This window comes from Hydra viridissima, unplaced genomic scaffold (assembly GCF_058129835.1).
Source record: "Hydra viridissima isolate aposymbiotic clone 2 unplaced genomic scaffold, HvirCarnegie_v1 scaffold_5, whole genome shotgun sequence".
NCBI lineage: Eukaryota > Metazoa > Cnidaria > Hydrozoa > Anthoathecata > Hydridae > Hydra > Hydra viridissima.
The window spans coordinates 11,651,175-11,665,497 of record NW_028324304.1 but is presented as its reverse complement, the minus strand read 5'-3'; the positions used below and the strand labels follow the sequence as shown (position 1 = coordinate 11,665,497).

General features: G+C 32.1%; 1 protein-coding gene and 2 pseudogenes across 1 annotated transcript; 2 read left to right on the top strand and 1 right to left on the bottom strand.

Annotated features, from left to right (window-relative positions):
* Positions 1–516: 516 nt before the first annotated feature.
* On the bottom strand, positions 517–3,518 carry LOC149888697 (uncharacterized; annotated as a pseudogene).
* A 2,082-nt stretch (positions 3,519–5,600) lies between these two features.
* On the top strand, positions 5,601–7,048 carry LOC149888696 (zinc finger MYM-type protein 1-like; annotated as a pseudogene).
* Positions 7,049–8,743: 1,695 nt separating this feature from the next.
* Positions 8,744–9,432, top strand: LOC149888695 (protein GVQW3-like). Its single transcript, XM_090089105.1, has 2 exons — positions 8,744–9,319; positions 9,412–9,432. The coding sequence occupies exons 1-2, from the start codon at positions 8,744–8,746 to the stop codon at positions 9,430–9,432; spliced, it is 597 nt and encodes a 198-aa protein (XP_089945231.1).
* Positions 9,433–14,323: the final 4,891 nt, after the last annotated feature.

Below are 14,323 nucleotides of genomic sequence, written 5' to 3'. Positions count from 1 at the left end.
TACACGGCCGTATATGTTACATTTTAGAGGCCGATTCTAAGAGGCCTATTTGCGCAAAGAAAGCAAATGACGCTGCTACAAGTGATAAAGTGTAAAATTGCAAGTGTAAAATTTTAAACTTGTTTAAGATTATTGGTTTAAAAAGGATAAAAATAATATATATATATATATATATATATCATACATCAGAACGCACTTTTTTTTGCGTATTGCGTATTGAGTATATTACTCATATCATACTCAATACGCAACTCAACGTACGCAATTTCTTTGAGTATAATACTCAATACGCAACTCATAGTACGCATTTTTATTGAGTAGCAATACGCAATACGCAACTCATAGTACGCATTTTTCTTGAGTAGAATACTCAACACACAACTCATAATACGCATTTTTTTTTGAGTAATTTGCTTTTTTTTTTTGAGTGTAAAATATAATTTTGTTCTAAAAGTAATATTGTTTTTTATATAATGAACAAACAGAAACACGAAATGAAAGAGAAAAAAAAAATTATATTTTTCTAAACTGTATTTTCAATTCATAAACAAAAACAAAAGTAATGAAGAAAATTTTCAAACAACTGAAGAATTATTTTCACTCAGCCATTTCATTAAGTATGGTTAAGTTACTTTTTAAAAAGGCACGATTTATTAGTGTTTCATCGGCCATGTTGCTGGCTCTTTTTCGATTAACTACACCACATATGCTAAAAAAACGTTCAACATAAGCGGAGGATGTCGGTATATTAAAAAACATGAGACACAAATTATAAAGATATGGCAATTCTTTTCTTTTCTCAAACCAAAATGCATCATAATGAGTTTTGTTGGTGAAATTATGGTTACTTAAAATGTTTACAAAGTTATTCCTTTCTTTGTCAGCTAGGTGTCCGATGCTAAGTTCTTTTTTATTGTACTCTACCTGATCCAATTCTATGCTTTGATAAAACTGATCAAAGGCTTCATCGTCAGGAACACTTTTTTGAGAGAAACTATTAATAGAACCACTTGCTGTCAAATCGTTTTTTTCGTTTTTTTTTATTAAATTCAATTGCCAAGTTTACTAATGAACTTAGTCCCAAACTGACTGTGGCTTTTGCAATCGGTCTTTGATACCATAGATAAAGTTTAGAAACATTTAAAACTGCAGCAGCTGCATAAACAGCAGAGTTTAGCTCATGCTCAAACTGTCTTTTTACATTAGTTATCAGCAATTCGCAAAATTTTTTCTTTTTATCATCTTTTTTAGCCATTTCCTCATATTGCATGATTAATAAATGTAAACTTGGTACCAAGTCACCAATATGTACGCGATTTCTTTGATTCAAAAGCGTAAATCTATATGCTGGGAGCATCAATGATAAATAGAATTCAATCTCTGCTTGAGTAACTGGACATTTAATAGTTTCAAAGCAATGTTTTTTTATATGCTTTGTAAAAACAAATCAACATTAAAAAACTTGATGACCAACGAGTTAAATTTTCGTTTCTTAATCTATGTTTTTTTTTTGTTGAAATATTCGGGCAATTTGAATTGTCTGATGAGTTTTTTTAGCAAATGAACAAAGCAATGACAAAATAGTTTTCAATCGTTTGCATGACCTCACAGTATTACGTATTGAAATATTAAATTTGTGGTTTGTGCATGCAAAACGAGGTACTTTTCTGCTGCCGAGTTCAAACTCTAATTGATCTACTATACTATGATCCCCAAATTCATAATTATCAGCATCATCAATTCCAGTAGCATCAATCTCAGCATCAATCTCATTAGATAGTTTGCTAAATCTAATATCATTTTGGATTGGATTTATTTCTTCAGTAAGCAATTCGTTAATTTCAGGTACAATTTTGTTTTCAGGTGAATCTTTTAGTTCCTGATCATTCTCATCACTGTCGTCATTCTCAAACAATTCTTCCCAAAAGTCTTCTTCAATCCAATTGCCGTTTTCCAATTCATAGTTGAGCATTTGTGGAAAAGCTCTAAGAAAAGCTTTACCACCATCACTCACATAACCGTCAACTTTAGATTTATCGAAATCATATTGATTTAACATTTCTTCTGAAACCAATATAATATTTTCAGCATTATGTGGGCCACTCATTCGTTGAAGACCAAGAACTATTAGCTTTTTACTGAAATCAGCAAAGGTAACCTGGCAACATAAGGCAAAAAAATCAGCCAGTTGGCGGCCATCCCAGATATCACCTATTAATGTAATAGTTTTGGCTTTTCTAAGGCAGTTAGTGATTGTTTTTTTTACCTTTTCAACTACCATAGGAACTATATTATAGACAAAAGACTTCTCGCATGGTAAATGATTTTTATGACGCTCTAAAAGTCTTTTTAGATGAATGTTACCTAGCTCTTGTGTTGCCATATTGGATGACATTACATATTTAGTTAGATCCATAATATTGTCATCTAACAACGAGTCATCATCATTATCAAGACTTATATCATCATAAGCCTTTTTCCAAGCCATAAAATCGTCTTTGCCCTTACATTGTGTGGAATTAAAATGCTTAAAAAAATTACCACTTTTACCTAGTGGTTCATGTAATACCTTATAGCAATAAATGCAGGTAAAATGTAATTTTTCTTTCTTTCCGGGCTTAAAATTGATTTCGGCTTGGCAATGAAAAAAGTTTAAAACCGAACTGTAATTTTTTTCAGTGTCACCAAATTTGAAAATTTTACGCGGAAATTTATTGTTTTTCAAGTTATGTTTAATTTCATTAATCTCTTTAACATATCGTTTAATACTTATATTTGTTAATAAAGCATTGCTTATGCTTTCGCTGCACGATGGTTGACTATTTTCAATCGACAATAAGGCACGATTACTTCTGTCAGAATTTATTTGTTTATTTACAGACTGATTTTCTTTATCTTCTTTATTTATACTTTTTTCTTTTTTTTTTCTCAAACTCTTTACATTAGAGTCTGAACCTAATTTTCGTTTGGCGGATCTTCCATACATGTTAAAGCAAAAAATCTAAAATAAAACTTTTGCTAAGCAAATAAGCAATATTATAAAACTAGTTTAAATTACATTACATATATAAATTACTTTAGTTTATATAAGATAAAAGATTAAAATGATTTATTTTATTTATCTAACTTATTTACTATAGATAAAAAGATAAATACTTGCATCTTATATACATCTATAGCCTCATAAAAGTAACAAAAAATTATAAAAAAAGTCATTATTTCAAATACAAACGCAAGAAGTTTATCAACTTACAAAACAAATCAACTCAAAGTTTATCAACTTGTAAAACAGCAAATTGTAAATTGTTATTTGAAACAAGCTCATAAAGTCATTAAAAGCAATGCTACTTACTCCCTAGAGGCTTCAAGACGTGATTTTCGACACGCAAACCTTAATAATTTATCTTAAAAAACAAATTATAATGGTTAAATTATAATTTAGTGTTTTTGTTTGTTATTTGTAAAAAAATATATACTTTAACAGCTAATTTATATTTTACACTAAAAAAAATTGCGTATTTTTTACGCAAAATACTCAAAAAATATGCGTATTATGAGTTGCGTATTGCGTATTGCTACTCAATAAAAATGCGTACTATGAGTTGCATATTGAGTATTATACTCAAAGAAATTGCGTACGTTGAGTTGCGTATTGAGTATGATATGAGTATTATACTCAATACGCAATACGCAAAAAAAAGTGCGTTCTGATGTATGATAAATATATGTATGACTTATGTATAGATATATATATATATATATATATATATATATATATATATATATATATATATATATATATATATATATATATATATATATATATATATATATATATATATATATATATATATATATATATATATATAGATAGATAGATAGATAGAGAGATAGATAGATAGATAGATAGATAGATAGATAGATAGATAGATAGATAGATAGATAGATAGTTAATAAAAGTTAAAAAAGTATCATATCATGGTTAGCAAGTGTGTTGCATATGGTTGTAAAACTGGATACGTCAGTTCTTTGGAAGATAAAAAAAAGTTGCTTCTTTTCATTTTCCTTTAAAAAATGAAGAGTTACTAGATTATTGGGTTCATTTTGTAAGTTGTAGTGATTGGGTGCCTTCACCTGACTCAGTTTTGTGTGAAAAGCATATTAATGAAAAGTACCATATCCGTGGTATAAAATGCAAGTTAAATTGGAATCTGGATCCTATTTCTTAAGTTTTTTCAAGTGAATGCTTAAAACATTCTTCCACACTACCATCACCTATTGCTATGAGAAAACCACCTGAAACTCGGATTTATCAAAAAGATGAACTTAGTTCTTTTTCTAAAAATGATAAAATTACTGACTGGAACATGTTAAATATTAAACATTCACCAGAAGGCTTTGAATTTAAAAAACATCTCAATTTCCCATCCGGAAATTTGTCGCTGGGGCTTTGTCCCACCCGGGGAAATTCACCAAGCTTTCAAAAATATTTAAAAAATAAAAACCATAATATACTTAAACATTAACAAATATAACAATTTAAAAACGATTGTAATATTTCCGCAAATACCTATGGTGATTTTCAAAAGTTTAACCTTTCAAAAGTTTAACCTTTCAAAAGTTTTAATTATTTTTCGAATTTCAGAAATTCCACGCTTCTGATTGAGTCTCAAGGGCGTTTGGGATCGGTAAAAACGTAACAAAAAGCAAATTAACGGAACTACATAAACTAAAGAGTTGTGTGAGTTAAAAGTTCGTTCAGTATTTTCTTTCTTTGATAAATATGGCAGAATTATTTGTATTAATTATTTAAAAGTTTTGAATTAAAAATCATTTGAATTAAAAAAACCTAAGTTTTTGAAGAAATTTTTTAATTGTTCTACGTTGACTTTTAAGTAATAATTTGTACGATGTTGTAGAATAAAGAAGATTAGTGAATACTTTTCAAAAAAAGAAAATCAAATTGAAACAATTGCATTATTTTCTGAATCTCAAAATGCTAATAACTTCCAAGATAATACTGATGAAAGTTTATCATTTGTTCAGTTAGATTATGCAACTGATCTAACTGCTGTTGTTGAGTCGCCGTTTTTTACAGAGGAGCCTAGACCTCCTTGTTCAAGACAGTCATCATAATCGTACGGATTTATCAAAAATATTTACAACACTTCTTTTTTTGGTTATTCCTCAATTTCCTTTAAGAAAAATTTAGATTAACTATCAATCATTAAATTTATTTACTGGATTAATAAATGTTTCTTCTTAATGTGTAAGGGAACGCAAGGCCTTGTCATTCGTGGAAAGGTTGAAAATAATTCAAACTTTCGCATGCTACTCAAACTACGAGCAGACGATTCTCTGGAACTGAAGAAATGGTTGAATCGTCCTGAAAAGCAAAAGTGGCTCTCGCTTGAAATTGAAAACGAAATCATACAAGACTTTGCTCATGCAACGCTTCGTAAGCTATGCGAAAGTATAAGGGAATCACGATTCTATAGTTTGATGGCCGATGAAACAACGGACATGTCCGCGAAAAAACAAGTTTCGATCTGCATTCGGCGTGTTAATGAAAAATTTAAAATTGCTTTTAATGGGATTTTAGCAAACCGAGAACATCTAGAGCGCAGCTTTGTTAAACTGTTTGATGGACGTTTTGTGTCGATTTAGCCTGTTGATTCAAAATTGTTGGGGCCAATATTTTGACAGATCGTCTAACATGTCTGGAAGTATCTATGGATTGCAGACTTTATTGAGGGGGAAAGAAGAGCGGGCAGTTTACGTGCACTGCCGCGCTCATAATCTCAACTTGGTAGCACAAGATTCTGTTGAAATTCAAACAGAGATCAGGAATATTATGAATTTAGTGCAATCATTCATCGCATTTACCCGTGGATCTCCAAAACGATTGGCATGTTTCAACAAATTTTGAAATGTAGAGGATGTAGAAAGTGGAACAACACTACGGCCATTTTGCCACACTCGATGGATCCTTAGAAAACCGTCCATTATATCTATTACGAGTAACTATTCTGCCATTACCAACTGTTTAGAGGATTTTGAAAACCATTCTGATAATTCAGCCAAAAATAAGTCAGAAGCAGCGGGTTATCTGGAATCTTTTTGTAAGTTTGACCCATTTTTCAAATTGGAAATTTTGCGCATGATCTTCACGATAATCGAGGGTGCTAATACAGCACTCCGAGGTAAATTTTGTTTTATTTCATAGTGTTTTTTTTTAACATATTATTTTAAGCAAATTATAATGTTAAACGTTTATTGAAAATCATTTTAGGCATGCAGCTTAATTCTTGCAAAGCAAGAAATACCATCAACACGGGGTGATACTCGCCTCAAAGTGTTATGGGATGCAGCCGTTGTAGCAGCAGAATATAGTTTACTTGACAAACCAGAGATGCCACGGAAACGTAAAATTACATCAAAATTTACTGGAAGTGGAGTTCCATACTTTGCTACGACTCCAGAGGACCACTACCGCCAGCTTTTCTATGCATCTCTGGATTGTGTTATAACGGGACTTGCCACCCGTTTCGAACCGACTGAGACCAGTGAGCATTTAGCAAATGTAGAAAAATTTCTCATTGGTTGGTGCTTGGAAGTTGGATTCGTTGAGGCTTTTTACAAAGATGACTTTGAAGATTACAGAAGGCTACAACTCCATCGCGACATATTTATGGATCATGCAAAGTACAAGAATATTCAACTAATTGTTTTTGAATCAGTTTTGAATGAGCTTGTAGAACATGATGGTGTCCTTTCTTAATTAATTCCACTGATTCCCGAGTTTGTGAAGCTGGTAAAAATTTTAGTATGTATGCCTGTCACCTCATTTACGTGTGAGCGCTCTTTTTTTTGTCTTCGTAGGCTAAAGATTTATTTTCGTTCTACAATGTCTCAGGAGCGATTGAATCATCTCGCTATTTTAAATTGCCATCGCGATATTGCCTACACTCTTGATCTAGATCATTTGATCGATAAGTTTATAATGCGTGCCTCCATACGCATGAACACATTTTACTTGAAAAAATGATTACATTTTTATACCCATTAAAAAAACTTTTTATTTTTTATTATAGATTTTCAACTCCTACTAAATAGTTTATGCCCCATCCGGGAAAACTAAAACTCTACGCCTATGGTAGATGAATTTTATCTTCAGAAACAAGCACAATATTGTAGTGGTGTTTATGTGGGTGCAGATGACAAAGGTACTCTGTACAAATGAGTTGTTGCATTTATGATATTTTAAAGAAATCTATTCCTTTTATTATAAAAGTAATACTTGAAGTTACTATAAGTGATAATTGGCTTTCAGATCAAATATCAGATTCTATTAGTTCTCTTTCTCTATCTGGTTTTAAAATTCGAGGAATTGTTACTGACAATCATCAAGCAAATGTAACTGCTTTTAGTTTGCTTCATTCTAAATTTGGTAACCAATCAAGTTTATTTATTTATCATACTGATAGTCCAAATAATAAAATATACTTATTTTATGATAGTGTTCACTTAGTTAAAAATATCAGAAATAATTTATTACACTGTAAAAAATTAGTCTTTCCATCGTTCACATACAATATAAAGGATGATTCTAATATAGTTGTCCAGCTGGTTATATTACTTAGGGAGATTTTCATCATCTACATTCTAAAGATGAACAACCTCAGGGTAATTTAAGAAAAGTTCCAAAAATCACATATCAAAGTCTTCACCCTGGTAACAGAAAGCAAAATGTTTCTCTTCCACTGTCCATTTTTGATTAAACAACAATTACAAGTTTTAAAAGTTATTTTCCAGGAAGAAAAGACATTTCTGGTTTTCTTACTATTTTTCAAAAGTGGTGGACTATTTCAAATTCTAAACAACAATTTAATCCAAATAAACTTGGTAATGCCCCAGCAAGCACATAACGTTGAAACAACGTTGAAACAACGTTGTAACAACGTTGATCAACGTCGATCAACGTTATTTCAACGTTTTTTCAACGTTGTGTGCTAGCAGGGGCAATTGTTTTTGAGCGTAGATTTTCATAATATAGACAGATGAGTGGGTGGAGATTTCTAGTAAGCTTACTAGTAGTTCAACATTTAGAAGTTACCTTAGTATGTCAGTCTTTAATTAAGGAGAATGTAAATTTTTGGGAACATGATCTAAAGAAAGACCATAATAACCCAATTAATAAAGAATTACTGGAAATATTACATTTAAACTCAAATGAGATATCTGAATCAACTCTCCTACCTGAAACAGAAGAGGTTGCAACAACAATTGCTGGTTATATAGCTAAGAAATTGATAAAAAGAAGCAAATGCAATTATTGCAAATCTATGCTAGCTACAGATACAAGCAATATAGTTATTTGTCCATATCTACAATTACTATCAAGAGGTGGTCTTACAGTACCTTCACTTTCACTCAAGGATTTTACATGTAGATGTTTTGCAGTCTTAGGTAAACTTTCAAATTTAACAACTAAACAAGGGGCTAATGTTAAAGAAGTCAACCTTTGTTTTATCAGAATACTTCCCAACAAGTTTTGCTTCTAAAATTATAATTAATATCTTTTTTAAAAATAAGCAGAACCTAATCAATGCCACTGTAAGAAAAGATGCTGTTAAAAGTTTTAAAAGTAGACAGAGACAAAAGTACATGTCAAACTCATAATTATTTTTTTTTGTTTACGCTTGTTTCTGAAGTACCAAAAGTGCATTCGGCGATTTTCACGATGTCTAATTTTGTTGAGCAAAGAAGTGCTATTAAATTTTGTTTGCGGAATGATATTTCTGCTGCTGAAACGTATCGAATGTTGCAAAAGGCCTTCGGTGAAGAGACTATGTCTCAAAAAAATGTTTACAAGTGGTACAAAGACTTCAAAGAAGGCCGAGAACGTGTTGATGAATTGGAACGTTCCGGACGACCATCGACTTCGTTAGATGATCGCCACATCAACAAAATCAAAGAATTGGTGCTTGCAAATCGTCGGTTAACCATTCGAGACCTTGTTGACATGGTTGGAATATCATTTGGGTCGGTGCAAGCGATTTTGAAGGATCATTTGGGCCTCAGAAGACTCAAATCACGTTTGGTGCCGAAATTTCTCAATTTCTTTGAAAAAGGGCGTCGCGTTAAAACGTGTGAAGCAATGCTTTCTGACTATCAAGACGTCTACAAACAAATTATTACTGGCGATGAGACTTGGGTCTATGCATACGACCCTGAAACAACCGACCAATCGAGTGAATACCGTGAAAAAGGCGAGCCGAGACCGAAGCAACCACGTCAAAGTCGCTCAAAAATCAAGGTCATGCTGACTGTTTTCATTGATTATTGTGGTGTCGTGCACTACGAATTCCTTCCAACTGGCCAAACTTTCAACAAGGAATATTATTTAAGCGTTATGCGACGTTTGCATGAAGCTATTTGCAAAAAGAGACCGGAATTATGGGCCAATAACTCTTGGATTTTGCACCACGATAATGCGCCTTCGCACACAGCACTGGTTCTTCGTGAGTTTTTCGCCAAAAACTCTACCCATGTTGCTCCACAACCACCGTATTCGCCCGACTTAGCACCGTGTGACTTCTGGCTGTTCCCAAAGCTCAAGAGACCACTCCGGGGAAATCGTTTTGAGTCCATTGAAGAGATCCAACGTGAATCGGAACGCGCATTGAAGGCTATCCCTACCGAGGACTTTTCGGCATGCTTCGAAGACTGGAAAAAACGTTGGCAAAAGTGCATTGGGGCCGGGGGGGATTATTTGGAGGGGGACGATACAGATTTGGAAGAATAAAGAAAGATTTTTCATTTTATAAAAAAATTCACCTTACTTTTTGATCACAGTAGTAAAACATAGAAATGGATAAAAATATAAAAGAACATAAATCTTAACCTCTGACTTCTTTATAAATTCCCAACGTTGTTGTCAATTTTAATGTATTATTAACAGATATAAAAATATATATTAGACACAAATATCAGGGTGGCCAGCTAAAAGAAAATTTAAAATTCCAGGATATTTCCAGGATTTTTCAAGGAACTTTTGGGTTATTCAAGGATATATTTATTTTTTCTCGACAATAAAATGGACCAGTAAATGCAAAATATAATGTCCTAGAACAAAACAACTAAATATTTATATTTGAATATGCATATAAATCAAACATACATACATATAATTGTTTGTGTGTTAAATATAAATCATATATACATACATATATTTATGTAAAGTTTTTTCAAACTCATAGAAACATATATATATATATATATATATATATATATATATATATATATATATATATATATATATATATATATATATATATATATATATATTAGGGTGTGACAGTTGCCCCTAAAATATTAAATTTTTATTGTAGAGGGCTGTTCATAATTTTAGTATTGCATATTGGTCTAACTAGCATTTATGTGAAATTTCAAGATTGTGCAATTTTTGAGGTAGCTCCGACCTTGCAAAGTTTTTTTTTTTATCATTTTTATCCAATATATTGGGCAGGATCCGACTGGCAGTAAGGGGTCTGGAGGCAAGACATAGATAAGGCCCTTATGGTAGCAAAAAATTAAGCACAAAATAAATTAAACCCTTAATCACTTAAGGGTTTAATTTTGGTTATTTGAAGATAAGGGTAGAAGATATTTCTGATAATGTTATTCAGTAAAATGTGACAGTTTAATTCTAGAAATAACTACAATATTTATTGCATTGTTTTTACAAAATTGAAGCATATAAACATTTATTATTATTATGTCTTTTTGTGTGTTTTACTTGTTGATTTTTTTTATAGTTAGGCCCAGGACCTTCGTGTCTGGCAGGGACCATATACCCCAGACTCCCAACCCTTCGACCCTAGTTTGACCCTGATGTTTATTACCATTTGTTAATGACTTTGAACTGTAACTTGAACTCCTTTCAGAAAAATATATATATTGATATTTTTTCAGATAAATATTATTATATGTTATTACATATTACTGTTATTGTATTTTGTAGTATACAATAATGGATAAAAAAGTACACAAAAAATATATAAAATTGTTACTTGGCACCAATCCTGCAGATGATGACAAGAAAATTAAAGGTTCTAAACTGCCAATACAGAGACAAGAATTGTTATGCCTTTTATCAAACCTGAAGGATTTGCACTGGGATCAAGCTTTATCTGCAACTATAGGAAATGTGCTCTTACACTATCAGAAAGCCAATATCCCAACTCTAGAAGGCAGAAACAATATTGGTAGAGTAATCAAAGATTACTACGAAAAGGAATTCATTAGTTTGATGAAATTGAAAGATTATAGAAGACGAGAGGATGAACCTAGAATAATAAAATTTAAATCAGAATTGAATTTGACAATGAAATTTTATAAGAACACAGTTCTAAAGGACATGGCTGCAAAGAAAAAGGGGTTAATTAAAGTTGAACAAGACGCCATCGATATTGATATTGAATTTATGAAAAGCATGTTGAATGATAGAGTAGCTACATATTCTGGGTTGGATAAAGTAGTCACAGAAAAGACAAAAAAGCGAATAGAAAGACAAAAACATCATCTGGAGCGAGAAGAACTAAACCTGTGTAAACGTACTTTTGAAATGATAAATCTTGAACTAGGCACTAGCTCTTGTGAGGATGAGAATATTGAAGAAGTTACCACCATAGCACAAAGTAGGAAACACAGAAGATTAGTTAAATGTGGCGTAGATATCTTTGTTCCTCATGATATATTGAAAAACCCTGATCTTGTTTCATGCAGTATCCGTAACAACATCTCATCAACCCAACTTAGTGCAATTGTGCATTCCCTTGTAGCGGCATGTGAGGGTGACCTTTACAAGCTATGTCTAAATGTAAGGACAGCCCATCGGTATAGAACCGCAATTGTACCTGAAATAAGTTTGAAGATCAAAGAAAATTGGATGTCATCGCCTATAATGCTTGTGCATTGGGATGGAAAACTTATGGACACTCTTGATTCCAAAGGAACAGATGACCGATTGCCAATTCTTGTGTCTGGGGCTGATGGAACAAAGCTCCTTGGCGTTCCTCCACTTCCAAAATCAACTAAAGAAACTGGTAAAGTTCTTGGAGACATCAAATCAAAAGCAACTAAAAAACTTCTTAGAGAATGGAATTGTGAAGAAAATGTTATTGGTATGGTTTTTGATACAACTTCATCAAATACAGGTAAACTTAATTAATTAAATTTAGAATATATGAATAAAGATCTTACATCTACACTGTAGATGTATGCATTTTCAGGAAAGAGAACTGCTGCATGTGTATCTTTACAGAAGGAATTAGATCGTGCCCTATTCTGGTTTCCTTGTCAAAGGCATGTGGGTGAATTACTTTTGAGTCATTGCTGGGAAGGTTTGAAAGTTGAGACATCAGCTAGTCCAAATATTTTGATCTTTCAAAGGTGAGTCTAATTGAAAATACCATTAGTGTTACCTTCAATCAATGAAGAGACACATATAGTAAAAAGCTACTTTTAAAAATTGGGATGAGTGAACTTACTCTTTATATTTTCAACTTACAAGCTAACATTTATTTACTATCTTTTTCACTTTTCTAGGTTCAAAAAACATTTCCCTCAACTATCATCAGATGAACAAGCGAAGTATCATTACCCTAATATGATGTTTATAAAAGAAGAACACCAGCAAGAGATGGCTAATTTTTTTCGTGAATTATTAACACAATCTTTCACACAAGGTGACTACAAAGAGCTGGTTCAGCTTTGTTTGCTTATAATAACTAAGGGATCTGAACCAAAGAACTTCAAGATGCGCTATCGTGGTGCCCTTCACAAAGCAAGGTGGATGAGTAAACTCCTTTATTCTCTAAAGATTGTGCTTCTGTCTGGACAGATTAAAGAACATTTTCAAAAAGCTGAAATTGTTACTAGGAACCAAATAAGAAAATTGGAACGATTTGTTGTGTTCACAGTTTCAGTATATGTGCAGTGGTGGCTTGTTTGTCCTGTACCAGCTAGTGCACCAGTTAATGACTTGATTTTAGTAGAAAAGCTGGTAAAATTTGCTGAGCATGACTCAACTCTAGTTGAAAGTGCTTGTATGGCATTCAGTCAGCACACTTGGTACTTAGCTGAGGAGTTGATTCCATTGGCTCTGTTCTCATCTATGGTAGCCGTAGAAACTAAAGAGGAAATGAGGAAATCCATTCTTTTCTTTGAAAAGATTTCTGTCACAAAGAGAGATGGGCTTAACTTTGGGGGATATGGCAAGCCCTATCTTCCTCCTTCAATAGAATGTGGTACTTCTTTAGTTGACCTAATTAGGCCGGATTCATTCAGATTTTTTAGCATTTTTGGTATGCCCTATAAATTCCTCTATGCTCCAGCACATGATTGGATTAATAGGGAAGACTATCAAAACATGAAGCTGATTGTCGACAAACTTCAGGTGGTAAATGAGGCAGCAGAGCGTAGTGTAAAGGTGTGCCATGACTTTCTAGGTGTAACTAGGGATGAGAAGCACTTTAAAGATGTTCTCCAAGTAATAGAATCTGATAGACAACGGATTCCTAATCAGCGAAAGCGATTTCGTACACAAAAAGAGAAATCATGGTTTCTAGTCCAGGAAAACGAGTAGTTTCATTTAGACAATTATACCTTATTACACCATGTAAAAAAAACTTTTTCATATCATCTTGTACTTTGCATAGCTGTATTTAATATAAGAAAGCCGTTTTTATTTTCTAAGCTCCACCATGGTATTAGAGTGTAGGAAAAATAGTGATTTTTAGGCTAAATTCTGTATTTTAAATTTGACAGTGCTCATTCAATTGTGGATTAATCTTAAAAAAAACATTATAAATCTTATTTTTATGACTAAATACAATACCAAAATTATGAACAGCCTCATACGACAAAGGTGGGGCAACTGTCACACCCTAATATATATATATATATATATATATATATATATATATATATATATATATATATATATAACAACTCTTTTATTTTATCTCTTTTTTGGATTGCGTTTTTTCAATTTTAATTTTTTAAATATTAAATTTTTTTAACTTTTTTTTTAAAAAACTTTGTAAAAGATGAAAACAAGAAAACGGAATATGTAATAATCCATTTTCTTGTTTTCATAATAAAAGGAATATATAACTCTATAAAAAAAATTTCCAGGATTTCCAGGATTTTTTGTAAAAAGGGGTGTTTTTCCAGGACTTTTCCAGGACCTATAAAATTCCAGGACTTTTCCAGGATTTCAAGGATTTCAAGGACCGCTGGCCACCCTGAATATATA

Excerpts from the sequence above, each read along its gene's own strand:
- LOC149888695 (XM_090089105.1), top strand. The coding sequence starts at position 8,744 with ATGTCTAATTTTGTTGAGCAAAGAAGTGCTATTAAATTTTGTTTGCGG. Across the intron at positions 9,320-9,411 it reads AAAGTCGCTCAAAAATCAAG|CGTTATGCGACGTTTGCATG; the intron begins GTCATGCTGACT and ends ATATTATTTAAG.